General features: G+C 33.0%; 1 protein-coding gene and 1 long non-coding RNA gene across 2 annotated transcripts in view; one reads left to right on the top strand and one right to left on the bottom strand.

The window, feature by feature from the left end:
- Positions 1-263: 263 nt before the first annotated feature.
- LOC130236773 (homeobox protein PKNOX2-like) overlaps positions 264-14,595 on the bottom strand; it is a 229,065-nt gene continuing 214,733 nt past the window's right edge. Inside the window, exons 14-17 of the mRNA XM_056467529.1 lie at positions 6,867-7,009; positions 5,189-5,403; positions 2,477-3,210; positions 264-709 (exon numbers count right to left, since the gene is read on the bottom strand). Of these exons, the coding sequence (XP_056323504.1) occupies positions 651-709; positions 2,477-3,210; positions 5,189-5,403; positions 6,867-7,009 (1,151 nt within the window). The 3' untranslated portion in view covers positions 264-650. The remainder of the gene's footprint in view (positions 710-2,476; positions 3,211-5,188; positions 5,404-6,866; positions 7,010-14,595) is intronic.
- Positions 11,023-12,696, top strand: LOC130236026 (uncharacterized). The gene is made up of 3 exons (XR_008838433.1): positions 11,023-11,138; positions 11,274-11,363; positions 12,660-12,696. It is a non-coding gene; the product is annotated as an uncharacterized LOC130236026 (long non-coding RNA).

The raw sequence follows: 14,595 nt of genomic DNA on the forward strand, positions 1-14,595 counted from the left end.
CCTCAGAACCCAAATTAAAAGAACTGTATCTCTCTTGTCTTCCATATACTGTACAGCAATGGTCAAGGTGCATTCAAAGCCCAGAAAAAGAACCAACAAACACACACTGGTTTTGGACATATTTTCTGAAAATAAAACATTAAATCGAATATTTGCAACAGTAAAACAATATTTGACTTTTTTTTTTTTTGCAGTGTAATTTTCATGTAAATATTCAAATTTCATTTATATTTAATGTGTAATATTGAAATAAACACAGAAAACACAAATAAAAACTCATTTTATTTTAGCGTTTACAAAACAGAACAAAAGATCAAGTAAAGAATCCAGTTATTGAAGAAATTCGGGAATCCATACATCAGATAATAAGAATGAAAAAGAATAAATAAAGAAAAGTCCTCATGTTTAAGTATGGTAGGATATATATATAGGGAGGGTTTTTTAATTGTCAATACAGACTTTGGGTTTTTATCCCTGAGGTGATTTGTGTACGAGAGCCATAGGGATTGTTTTAAATCCAGACATTTTATTATGAGTCTGGACTATGATTAAGGAGTTCTAGTGACTGTCTTTGTCTTGATTTCACCTTATCGGTTTAGCTGTTCTCTAGAGTCTGACAGAGCTGCTTCAGTCCACTGGCTGCTGCTGCTTTAGGCATAACAGCATGTTGTGGTCTCCTTCAACTCATGGTACCCCTGCTGATTTGGCTCTGTAAAGAGACAGAGAGTTGCTGTTAGGGGCATCGGTTTTAGGATGTTGACTACGAAAAAAAAATTGTAACAAAGTGCACAATTGTGAATGCTAAAACTTTTTTTCTTGAAGCCTCCTTTAGAACAGATTAAATTAGTTTTGTGTTTACAATTTTTTTTCAGATATATTAAAGACATAGTTTATCCAGAAATGAAAAGTCATTTATCATTTACTCACCCTTATACTGGTCCAAATCTATTAGGTTTTGGTTCAGATAAACTGCTAAAAAGGTCTTGTAGGCACTGAAATATGAATCAATATCAACTAAAGCAAACTTATTTATTTATGAGGCTTGGATTAAATGGTGTGACTCATATGGATTTATTTTAAGATGGATTTGAGAACTTTTAAAAGACTCTCTGAGATAATTCTAATACATTTTTAGTGTAATATTGTACTGCTTTAGTCCTGTCATGGACAAATATGACATTAAACCCACCAGTAGGTGGTGGCCATAATGAGTATTATCACACCATATTATCCATTATTACGAATATTATCACTCCATTGAATGGACATTATCAGTGGTTTGGGGCCTTCTGCACCTACTGGTAGGCTCAAAGGGCTGTTTTACATCTTTCCACATAGTTAATCAGCTATACTAAAAGAGAAGATTTCAGATCTGTTTTTACATTACTGGGTTTAGGGTTGGGGTAGGGGTAGACGTTAATAAAATACAATTATGGGAAATTGAATAAATAATATAAATAATTCTCATTATCTTCTGGCTGCAGCCGTATGTGATCTATAGCTGATTAGCCATGTGGATGGATGATAACAGCCTTTTGAGCAAAAGGCCCCTACTGGCCCTGATATCAGCTGATAACCATTGATAACGCAGATTCGATCGAGTGAAAACATTCGAATCGGCTGACCCAGGGGTATGAATAACTGTGGGCTTCACTGTAAAAATATATATTACTTTATCGCTTTCATCATATGAATTACAGGGTCATTTTAGTATTCTACACTTTCAGAAATAAAGGTACAAGAGCTGTCACTGGGGTGGTACCTTTTTAAAAGCTACACATTTGTACCTAAAGGGTCCCTATTAATACCTCAAGGGTACATATTAGTACCTAAAAAGTAAAAAGTGTACCTTATAAAATGTTTAGGTACAAATATATGCTTTTGAGGCACCAATATGGACCCTTTAGGTACAAATGTGTAGCTTTTAAAAAGGTACCACCCCAGTTACAGACAGCTCTTGTACCTTTATTTCCCAGAGTGTAACAGGCTCATAATAATTTTATTTTTTTGTTTTTGCAAAGTAGTAATGATAATGCCAGCTCTCAAATATGTAAAACAACAATTATACTGACTTACGTTAAATCAGTGACATTATCAATAAATTATACACCGGTTTGGAACGATATAAGTCAAAGCAACTGATGAAAATTTTTCATTTTTAGGGGGACTATTCATTTGAAAATGATTATACAGACTTCTAATTTACTAAAATAGGTAATGGAAAATGTTAAAAACCCATTTAAATTAGTCAAACTATTTCGCCAATGGGTCATAATATACACTATGGGTCATAATTTCCACATCATATGCAAACAAATAACAAAAAAAGATGTTCAGTCACAGTAGAAACACAAATGCTCATCTTCAAATGTTAAATATCTTCATCACTTGATGATTTTCTGAACGTCCCAAATGACAGCCACAAAAATGGCCGCCAACAGGAAGCGTTTAAGTACATAGATGAGTGTGACTGTACCGAGCGTCATGTCGGGCTCCACAAGAGGGCGCTGCTCTGGGCAGTTGACTGCGTTTCCTCGAGCTGCTCCTAGGACAGTCATGATGTCCACCAGATTGAGCTTTCCCTCCTCTCTGGCCTCCCGGATCTCCTCCTCCAGCTCCTCTGCGGTCTCAAGCATCTCCTCTGCTTGTTCCTCCGTCAAGACGCCTTTAGCGCCCTTCAGTCGAGGAGGGGCAAGGGAGCAGATGGCCCTCAGACGGCTGTACGACTGCAGCTGTGCTACATTGGCGCGTAAAAACAGGAGCAAAACATTGAGGTCATTAAGTGGGCAGCCTAATTTCTGACCACTGATCAGCCCCAGGCCAGGAAGCACTTCATACAGGGATAGAAAGGTGGTGTCCCAGCAGAACAATCGCAGCAGGCTGAAGAGGACAATAGGAGCTAGCAGCACATAGACGGCTCCGTTGGCCACACTAATGACCTGAAACACAAGTAGACCGGTCATTTTACACTGAACTAGCTCTGGGACCCATGGCTGGTCGCGGAGGAGGCCGGTGCGCACGAAGCAGCTGAATTCGTCTTGTAGGAAAGAGGAGAGGTGAAAGTAGATGAGGTACAGGCACGAGGCGGACATGAACGTCAGGAGCAGGAACCCTCGCAGGAACAGCATGCTGACCAGGAAGTAGGAGCCATGTTTGCACTGCATGTATCTCTCCAGCAGGGGGTACTCAAAGTATCGCTTGCGTTTGGCTCTAAAGAGATTAAAATATAATAGTAATAAAATTTTTATGCATCTGAAAACACAATCTGCTATTAAGGCTAGACAAAAACACTCTAGATTTTTGTTTTTTCATCATAAATACACATTTAAGTGTTTCTGTTGGCCCAATTCATCAATTTGTGACTGTAGATTTTAATTATGAAACATTTTCAATGTCTATTTTCTAAAAATGTTATTATTATTATTATTATCAGGGTATCCGTGGGGGTTTAAAAAGTCTTAAAATGTCTTAAATCCCAAAAGCTCAATTTTAGGTCTTAAAATAAAGGTCTTAAATCTACTGAAATATTGTGTTGTAGGTTTTAAATCTTTTTTTAACAGGTCTTAATTTTCCTTTGTTCATGTATAGCTACCCAATCTGGCTTTTGACACCTACTGTATGCAATCGCCAACAATCCATCTCAATAAAACTTTAAACTTTTTATTTTAAAACAGCATTTAATTACTTTGTTTACAGTAACATTTGTTTAAAGGGTCTCCATTTATTTAGTGCTGAAGATACTGGCCTGACCTATATTTTTTATTATTAAATTATTATTATTATTATTATTATTATTATTATTATTATTATTATTATTATTATTATTATTATTATTATTATTATTATTATTGTTGTTGTTGTTGACTGAAGTAATTGTCATCTATCTTTTGTTCTATTCTTGCTTAGGGTTATTGGGTTTGTGCATGGATATATTTGAAAATTACAAAAAATATATTCAAATATTAATATTTTATTATTAAATGTATTACATTTTTATCATTTTTTTTTTGAGAGCGCAAGTGAAAATCTTTTCCAACTTGGATATTTGAAAAATCCTTAGCATTTAGCCCTGTATAAGTTTAAAATTTCACTCATAATGGTCTTTAAAATGTCTCTAAAAGTCTTAGATTTAACTTGGTGAAATCCTGATTATTATTATTATTATTATTATTATTATTATTATTATTATTATTATTATTATTATTATTAATAATAATAATATTATTAAAATGTATTTCTTTTTCCAGTAAAATATATACAGAAGTCATTTGTTTATTATTATTTATTTGTATGTTTCTTTATTTGATTTATGTATAATAATACACTTACACAATTCTTACAACTAATTCTCTTGGCTGTGGCTTAAAATCTGAGATACAATTGAAATGCATACAAATAAAATACATAGGTTAATTATATTAACTTAGTTTTTCAACTTTACAGAAATCATCACCATAAATCTCCACTTCAGTAGCACTCCACTTCAAGTTACACCCACATTGTAGTTATATTCCTAGTATCCTGAAGGGTTTTACTGAGTGATGTAGTCAAATGTAAAATACCTGATTACTGTACAGTATGTACAACATTTTATTCCAATTTCTTTTTTTTTCTTTTCTTTTTTTGGCAGTATATCCTGAATTATGGCCTGATAAAAAGAGACAAAATCCCCTCTTCTAACAAGAAGTTTAAAAAATGAAAACACATTTGATTTTTGACTTTATTGAATGTTTAGATTTTTTAATGCCAGAACTATAGGCACATTAATGTATATTTAATTACATAATGCCTCATATGTACATCTAAACATAGCATTTTAATAACAATAATAAAAATTTCTTTACATTTATATAGTGCTTTTCTGGACACTCAAAGCGCTTTACACATTGAGGGGAATCTCCCATCCACCACCAGTGTGCAGCATCCACCTGGATGACGCGACGGCAACCATATTGCACACCAGCTGATTGGTGGAGAGGAGACAGAGTGATGAAGCCAATTATGGTATGGGGATGGTTAGGAGGCCATGATGGACAGAGGCCAGTGGGCAAATTTACTACTCTATACTACTCTTTTTTTTTGAAGGACATCCTGGGATTTTTATTTAATGACCACAGAGAGTCAGGACCTCCTACTATTCATCAGCAGTGTCTCACCTTAAAATGAGAAGTAAAATGTTCATAAGTACCTCTCGAGCTCAGTCTGGAACTGCAGAGCGCTTGCTGAATGCTCTTTCAGGTCCAGGATGTTTTGGGCCAGCCGGACAGAGCGGTTGTATGACTTGTCCAGCTCGTCGATGATGAAAAACAGGTCAGAGGTCAGGCTGGGGACTGCCAGATAGCGCCAGATCAGAGCCGGGAGATACATCATCATGGCCATCACCAATAAGGAGTATGGAAACATCTGAAAAAAAAAACACAACATTTATTAAGTAAACAGTCAAGGCAAATATATTTACTTAATATATTATTATGCATTCATTGATTTATTATTATTATTATTACATTAACATTTATTTACTATGTAATCAGATATTTATTAACATTTGTTAATAGTTGTTTTGATTTTGTCACTTTCTCCCTCTCTGTCACTCTCTTGCTCCTCTTGCTTTCTGTCATTCGCTCTTGCTCTCGCCCTGTCATCTTTTGTTCCGCTATTTTTTCCTTCTCAGGTATCCCGAGCCTGTCACTCCTCATTAGGGCGTTTCCTCATGGACCAATCAGGCTTCGTTCCGCAGATTTTAAATTTGACCAGCAAAAAAACATCATTTATTTGTTCAGTGCTGTGTGTGGGTTTGTGTTGTGTACGCTTGTTTCTGTTTCTGTATCATGATTTGCTCCTTATGTCTCTGATCTAATCCAAATATCTGTAAATCCAATATGGTTTAAAAGTTTATCATTCCTTTTTGGGGGAAAGGGAATAGGTTATCAGGTCGTCCGACATCGGCTACATTTTGCCTGTAGCAAAGTGTGAGTGTGTTCAGAAACATTAGGTAAGTGGGTGAGCGGCTCTTTTAGTATTTTTGTTTATTATTTTAGGGAGTGTACTTTATTGGCGTCAAATACGTTGAAGATTTCAGTTTCTTTTTCACATTTTTCTTTTTCTTTATATGTTTAGAGGGGATCTTGTATTCTAGTTTATGTGGTTGTTGGTTTAGTTTAGTTTAGTTTGTTTAGTTTTGTTGTTTTATTATTATTATTATTATTATTATTATTATTATTATTATTATTATTATTATATTAACATTTATTTACTTTTTCAGTCAAATATTTCTTAACATTTATTCATTTGTTTAACAGTTTGTATAATAATTATAGTAATTATCTCAGTTGTGGCTCAAAATGTGTGATATAATAAAACTGCATACAAATAAAAATATTTATATTACTTGTATAATTATTTCTCCTAAAAAATATGCATGACTTAAATTACTTAATTTAAATATTTACTTAATTAATATATTTAAATAATATGAATATTAATAATAATAAGAAATACAAATAAATTGTTTATTTAGCCACTGATTTATTTATATTTATAGCTTTTATTTATTGGCAGATCTATTAAATGTGTTAAATTAAAAGTATTAATATGGACACAAATAAACATGAAATTAAAAAAAGATGAGACAAAGAGGTTTTTGCTAATTCATATTCAAAGTTCTGGCTATTGTTTTCACTGCAAATCAGTGCAAAGTTCAAAATATCTTCTGAAAATGCACATGAAACAATTTATTTTAATTAGAAAAGGATTAAGTAGAAAAAAAAAATAAGCAAGAACCTCAAAAAAGCTTTAATTTCATCTCAATTTAATGACATTGCTATCTAAATAAAAAACAACAGCAACTGTGAATGTACATTTCTTACTTTATGAACCCACAGTGAGCGTTCCTCAACATTTCCATCGGTGTCAAACTCGTGGTGCATGAGCGAGTCCCAGCAGTACGTGTCCACATACGCTGCCTGCTTCACAGTGAAGTTATTGGGAGGAAAGCAGCTAATCTGTGGGCCTGGAGGAAGAAGCAGAGAAAATGAACATGCTGAGGCATAAATGACAGTGTTCCAGCATCACTTGTTGCTATATAAGTGGAGAAAAGCTGGCCAAGAGCTGGGTGGTAAAGTCTGTAATAAAGCTCCATCTACAGATGCTAAAACCACCAAGAAACACCCATCTGGAAGAGTTTTTGCTGGCTGGGCGAGAGGGTGTGACCCAGCTGCACCAGTCAAACGTGTGTGTCGCCCTCCAAAACCTACAGTCAACATCCAATTTACTGCCTGAACCCCAGATGCCCCACACCCACTGGTATTATAGACAACTGAGCTGCAGAACATCTCTGCTAATTACATGAGAGCAAACCAGCAGAGATATTCATAGACAACTGAGTTTCCTTAAAGCTTTAATCGTTAACTACTCATGAAAATTTATATACTTGGCTCCAAAAGTCTGAGACCACACTCAAACTCTCAGGTTATTATGGACATATAGATTTATACGAAATACATACATACATATACATATAAACATATGCATACACATGCTGTTAAAATATCTTTAGCAGTAAATATAAATTATATTTTATATTAAATATAAAATATAAATTAGCAGTTTTCCATATTTTGTAGTTCATGTTTTTATTTTTCTGCATTTATTTGAATTGCATTATGGGACTTTTTCTTCCGACAAATTTTAAACATGAAAAATTCAGAAAATTGATTGACATTTTTAATAGTTTAAAGTGATATATTGTCTGGGTTGGCGTTGTATATTATTGTACTAAAACTTTGTAATACACTGCCAGTACATTTTCTGTTATTTTACAGATTTATTTCTCTCTGTATTATTTATTATATCATGTCAAAATTACTAAAATATCAATAAAAGTCCACAAGTCCCAAAACCAAGTGAGCCAGTATCTTTATCTGTATACTCTGTAAGAATTCCTAAGTTGTTTTTAAAACATATTTTAATAATTTAATCAGGTTTTAACAATTTCATTTTAGTTATACAAAGTTTAGATAATATTATTTATACGTTTGATTGATATGAGCTGAAACGGCCAAAAACTTTTATTCATAGTTTTTTTTACATTGTATGTAATCTATTTATTATTATTATTTTATATTGCTGCATGTATGTTTTTTCATGAAATTACCATTCAATCAATTTCAATTAACAAAAATAATTTTGGTTTTATAATTTAAGTTTTCACTATGACAAATAATTAGTATACAGTCAGTTCTAAACTTTAATGTATGTATATATAACAATTTTATGTATGTATACAAAATGTTGGATTTTCTATTTTCTTATTCTGCTCTTTATATTTTCTGTAGATACTTTAAAGTATTGTTTTCCCCCTTTTATTAACTTTTCTTTAATATATCTTTCTCTCTTTCTCTCTCTCTCTCTCTCTCTCTCTCTCTCTATATATATATATATATATATATATATATGTGTGTGTGTGTGTGTGTATATATATATATATATATATATATATATATATATATATATATATGTGTGTGTGTGTGTGTATATATATATATATATATATATATATATATATATAGACATGCGCTATAGGAGAATTGGATTAACTATAGGACGTAGTGTATGTCAAAAAGGCATCCACTGAATAAAACATATGTCGAAATAGTTGGCGGTTCATCCTGCTGTGGCAACCTCTAAAAATAGAGACTAAGCCGAAGGAAAATGAATGAATGAATGAACATTGTGTTGCTTAAAACAACGTGTCAACTATAAACCCCCTTCTTGATTTCTTCTTTGCAAACTCCGTTATTAGCATATGACATCATCTCCCTTCCACGCTGAAGTTAGTGTTGATGTACTCTCCTAACCAAATCACCTGAGTGTTGTCAGACCACGCTCAGAGGCGTAAAGAATGAGTCTGCTAGCCTCGCACGTCTCCGTTTAATTAGCATATCTCCTCGTTAGTCTGAAATAGAGAGCTGGGAAAGAGCAGGCTGACTGTAATTACAGACCCTTGTCATCTCTGCACGTCTCTCTTAATCATCCTCATGCCAATTAACATCTGTGTGAGCTGATTGCAGACCAGCTCCAGAGGAACTGATTGCAACCTCAAAGTCAACTGCCTACACAAAACAGACAGCTCTCTCCAAGTCCACTACTGCCACCAATGCTAGCGCTAGTGGCCTTTATTCACCTTTTTACAAGTTTTGGGTTGCGCCTTCATATTTGGGGATTGTCTACTGAACTAACAGAAACAAATCACTTCAAATAAAAAGACTGCACTACAAATAACCAATATACATTGTGAAAAGTGAGTAAAAGAGGCGTTTATTTTTATGTTGTGAAAATAATGTTGCATTGGATAATTTGACATGATTGTAGTCAACATAGGCTCATTCTAAAAACGTAGCCCTATATTTATATCTGGAGATCGCAAATTACGTAGCCAGAGCTAAGTATGGCTGCATTTAATCTTTAAAATGAACGCTATAGGGTGGTATGATGGCATTCCTTTTCTCGCTTACTAGCTGACCGCTTACCTCCATATAGACAGCTTTTCCAGTTTGTGTAGTAGCTCGACATTTAAGTTGGTGGACTTTAGATGCAAATCGGAGTTGACGCGACAACGGAGTTAAGAGTCTGGTGTAGAACGGCTCCAGAAAGCAGGTAAGACAAACACAAAAGGCAAAAAATAAAACAAATAATTAATTAAGAGGGTGAGAATGTGGTAAAATCTGAAAACGTGGTAAAAATCATGGGGCTTTTTTTTTTTCTTGATTGCTTATTAAAACACTGAGGTTGGGTTTACGGAAGGTGGTGGACGCTGGTTGATCTGTGCTTTTTAAAACACTATTGGTTGGGTTTAGGGAACACTGATAAAAATGATTCTGAGTGTTTGTAAATACTATGTGGTTTAATTAGTGAAATCAACAAAAAATGTTAAGTTCGTAGCTTTACATGAAATAATGCAGTTTTCAATTCACCAGGGTTTGTTCAAAACACAAGACATTGTGCATTTTTTTATTTACTCACTTTTAATAAGTAATCTCAGACAAACATTTTTTGTACTCTTAGACAACATAACATAACCTTGTTTAATTTACAAAATAACTATTCCCCTTCGTCTTTGGCTGGGAAACCCCATTTGAAAGAAGAAGAACATGCGGACGAAATAAGGTAAGAATCAAGTTATTAGTTATAGGTTCATTAACATTTGTTTTACAACAGTTTTGACATTGTACAGAAACAAAGACAGCTGTAAACTATAAAGAACCGTTTTTTATATGGATTTATTAACATAAACGGTAAGCTGGTATGTGGCAGTTATTTGCTGCATGTGCTAATGCAAATGGCGGATTTGTTTTTACTCTAAGTTGACACTTTTGCAAATCTGACTATAAAATAATGCATGTAGTGTAAAATAATGTTAGATTGTATTTTTAGAGCAGGATTAGTAATTAGATTCTTTCATTTTAACCTCTTTACACAAGAATCTAGCTTGAATATTTGACCAGACTGTTTATGTCATATGTTGCAGTGACATTAACTTCTTAATTTATGTCAGGAGTCCAAAATAATAAATCATTATTTTATCTTCAATGGAATAAAAATGAGTAGGCCTACATAATATTTGTATGCAACTATGCTTCGATTTATTTGTGCTCACTATTTGAGCTGCATTGATGGTATCTGTTAGAACAAAAATGTACATGTTTGGAGAAACACTGATTCATTCTCACGTTTAAAAAATATTCTGTCAAGATGATGGTTTTATGTTCTTTAACTTATATTACATGTAAAGAGTCTTTTAGAGAAGCTCTCCCTGGTCTTAAGCCCTCTTTTCAAACATTATTTAAAGTCAAGATAATGATAAAAATCATGTTAGTTATTATGCAAGCCAGGCTAGCAAATTGAAGTATAATAATAAAAGTGCCTCAGATACCCAGTGCTAGTTTCAGCATCTTTGTTCTCTCCTTTTAAAATGCTGAGAAAATGTTTGTTTTTATTTCACTACATTTTTAGATAACCATTTAAATTAAATTTTATTAGTTAAACTATTTGCTATGGATTTGGATTATTGCATTGGTCAGTTAATTATCATTACACACTGTCCCTACAGGTGATTCACTTGACAAGTGCACTGGATAACGGTATGTAATGTTTAAGAAATTGGTTTATTGTGTTAACTCTTTATAAGCTGATTGCAGTGCATTAAATTCACATTTGGACAGGTGGAAGATAAGGTAATGGTGACAATTTTAATATGTCCTGTTATATATTTGTAGGATAACAGCATTGACTCCCGAAGATAAACTGTTATCAGAGGCTTAATACTCTTCCTTGGTAAAAAGACAGAGTTTATCAAGGACTACCAGGTAAATGAACATATTTTTTCTATTCATGTGAAAACTTTTAACAAAATAAGTGGGATCATATACAAAATGCATGTTATTTTTTATTTAGCACTGTTTTGAGTAACATTTTTCATACAAGATTTTTACATATAGTTCAAAAAACAAAAACCTAGCTCAAAATATTAAAATAGCCCCCACAAAAGTTTACATACATTGGTTTTTAATATGGTTTGTGGTTTCTTGATGATCTGCGAGTGTCTTTTCTGCTTTGTGGTAGATGGTCACCAGTCTTATGTTTGTACTGAAAAGTTAAACTCCTCTGAAAAGTTAAATCCTGTCCTAAATGTTCTACACATTCTTCGGTTTTTCAGCACCTTCTGCAGATTTGAACCCTTTCCAGCAGTGATTGTATGATTGTGGGATTTGTCTTTCAGTTTTTTCACTCTGAGGATGATCAAGGGACTCAAACGAAGCTATTAAAAAGGTTCAACACTCACTGATGCTCCAGAAGTAAATGCAAGGCAGTAAGAGCCGGCCGGTGAAAACTTTTATAATCTAAATAATAAGGTAAATTGCAATTAGCCTTTTGGGAAATATGCAAGTATTTTCAGTTTTTTTTTTAAGTAAAATGTGATATTTAAAAATGATATTTCATTAAAATAAGAAAAAAAAATGACATATTCATTTTTTTTTTAAGTTTCACTCCTGGCTTTTAATGTCCTGTGATTCCTTCTGAAGCATCAGTGAGCATTTAAACCTTTTTTAACAGTTGTGTTTATGTCCCTCAATCATCCTCAGAGTGAAAAGATGAATCTCAAATTCATACAGTCACTGCTGGAAAGGGTTCAAATCTGCTGATGAAAAACTGAACAATCTGCAGGACATGAAGGATTTTTCTAAAGAACAGCGGTCAGTTTAACTGTTCAGAACAAACAAGAGACTCATGAACAACCACCATAATGTAGAAAAGCCAAGGGTGTGTAAACTTTTGCAGGGGGCTGTTTTAATAATTTAAGCTATGTTTTTGCTTTGTGGATTGTTTAAGTAAATTTTACAGTTTAAATAAAATATCTTAGCATAGTATATATATATATATATATATATATATATATATATATATATATATATATATATATATATATATATATATATATATATATATATATATATATATATATATATATATATATATGTTCCATATCTTTGTTCAGAGGGACAGCAAACTATGTACATTACTATGTACAACTATGTGCACTCATTACATTAGCAAATATATATTAGAATTTTTATTATTTCTGGGTTTTTTTTTTTTTACAGGTTTGAGATGACTGCGATTCCATAACCATTCAAGAGCACTTTAGTTCCCTTGTTTCCAACATGTTTGTGGACAACCAATCCAAGGATGAAGGTCACAAGAAAGCTGAAATAGCCGTAGAGAGATGTACTTTTTGGAGCAGATTCTTGCACCTACTGTACCTCATGGGTCGCATTTATGCTCTGGAACTAAACTGTCCAAAGAAACTCAATACAACGTTGAGGTCTTTCATAAGGGCTCCTTCAAGCTTGATGACAAACAGTAACATGTTCCCCAACGACCACAATCTCAAGGTCAGCTTATTGGCCTAAAAGCCATACAGACATTGTTGATAGTAGCGGGATTTTGTTGGGTCACTTTAGTTAAATTGTATTGTTCAGATTCTGTTGTACTGTTCAGATTCTTCAGGTTTACCAAAAGCACTTTTTTGAAATTACATTTTCACATTTGGACCATACTTGTGGGTCAGTTGAAGGGTTAATTCACCAAAAAAATATATTTTTATTTTACTGTTTTCTCTCCCTAAGGTGGTTTCAAAACCTTTCTTTCTTCTGTTGAACACTAAAGAAAATTATTGAAAGAAAGCTTATTCTGTAACCATTGACTTCCACAGTAGGAAAAAACAAATCTTTGTGTTCAACAGAACACAAAAAAGTTTGAAACAAGTAAAGGGTGAGAAAATGATGACAGAATTTCTATTTTTGGGTGACTTATCCCTGTGCTTGTGAAGTGAGGTTTTTTTTTTTTTGTTTTTTACACAGTCTAAATTGAATTTGATCTACAACATTACTAGTTAATATAGTGCATACGTTTAGTAGGATGCATAAAAAAAAAAAAAATCCCAAAAAAGTTTAGTTTTCTGTGAAGATTTTTTACTTGCTTGTTTACAATGCTTATGTTACTGTTTTAGTTGCAGTTAACGATTAATAAACACAAGCACTATTGTTGAGAAGATAGTCTGAACCATCCATATTACATCCTTTGCATTCTATAATTGTATAATATTTTGACAGAGTAAAAAATTGGTATGTTGAAATGTTTATTGAAGAAAAAAAATGAAAAAATAAAACCTGTAATTTTTCACATATCCTGTCATTTCTTTACAAAATTTGCCAGCTTTATGTTATATTTTGTATGAGTAGTCTACTCCTACTTAAAATTTGTAATATAAACAATTTTTAAAAAGATGTTGGTTTCAATACAAAATGCAAGTTTATAACTCATTAGGTTATGTAGATCCCACACACAAAAAAATGGTTAGAGAAATAGAAAAATTAAGTTAAGTTTATGTGAAAATTTTATTTCGACAAATATAAAAATTGAGTAAGTTCTACAAGGCCTAGTATTGTTTTATCTACATAAAAAAGCTATGCAAAAAATTTCATTATATTTTTTAAGTAAATGAAGCAGAACATTTTTATCAGTGAAGGGGAAGGGTTGGGTTGTTCAGTCGGTTGGTCAGTCAGTCAACAGTGGATATACAAGAAGAGCAGGCGCTAATGGCATTTGCGAGCTAAATTTGAGATCTGAAAAAGTGTACACAGCGGCCTCTGATGGATTTGTGAAAACAGTAACTGCAAAAAAAAAAAAACATTTGTATTTTGGGACGTATTTAGCTCTCTCAAATATACGGATATACAGAGACTTAAAAGTGAAATATCAAATACATCAAAGCTATGAATTTAAAGTTAATGAAGTTTAAAATGTCCCTGAATATTTGTGTATTTCAATGCATGCACAAGGAAATATAAGAGTATTCAGTGTGATTGTAGGCACACCAAAAGGTTATCAGCAACCCAAGCTCATTCTGAAAACTTACCACTAGATACATTTCTGGAGAGTGCCAAATAGGTCCCATGAGGTACGTTTTTTTGCGGTGGGTTTGGCGCTGTTGACTGACTGACTGACTAAATGACTGACTGAATGTTTGACTGACCC

This window comes from Danio aesculapii, chromosome 10 (assembly GCF_903798145.1).
Source record: "Danio aesculapii chromosome 10, fDanAes4.1, whole genome shotgun sequence".
In the NCBI taxonomy this organism is placed as follows: domain Eukaryota; kingdom Metazoa; phylum Chordata; class Actinopteri; order Cypriniformes; family Danionidae; genus Danio; species Danio aesculapii.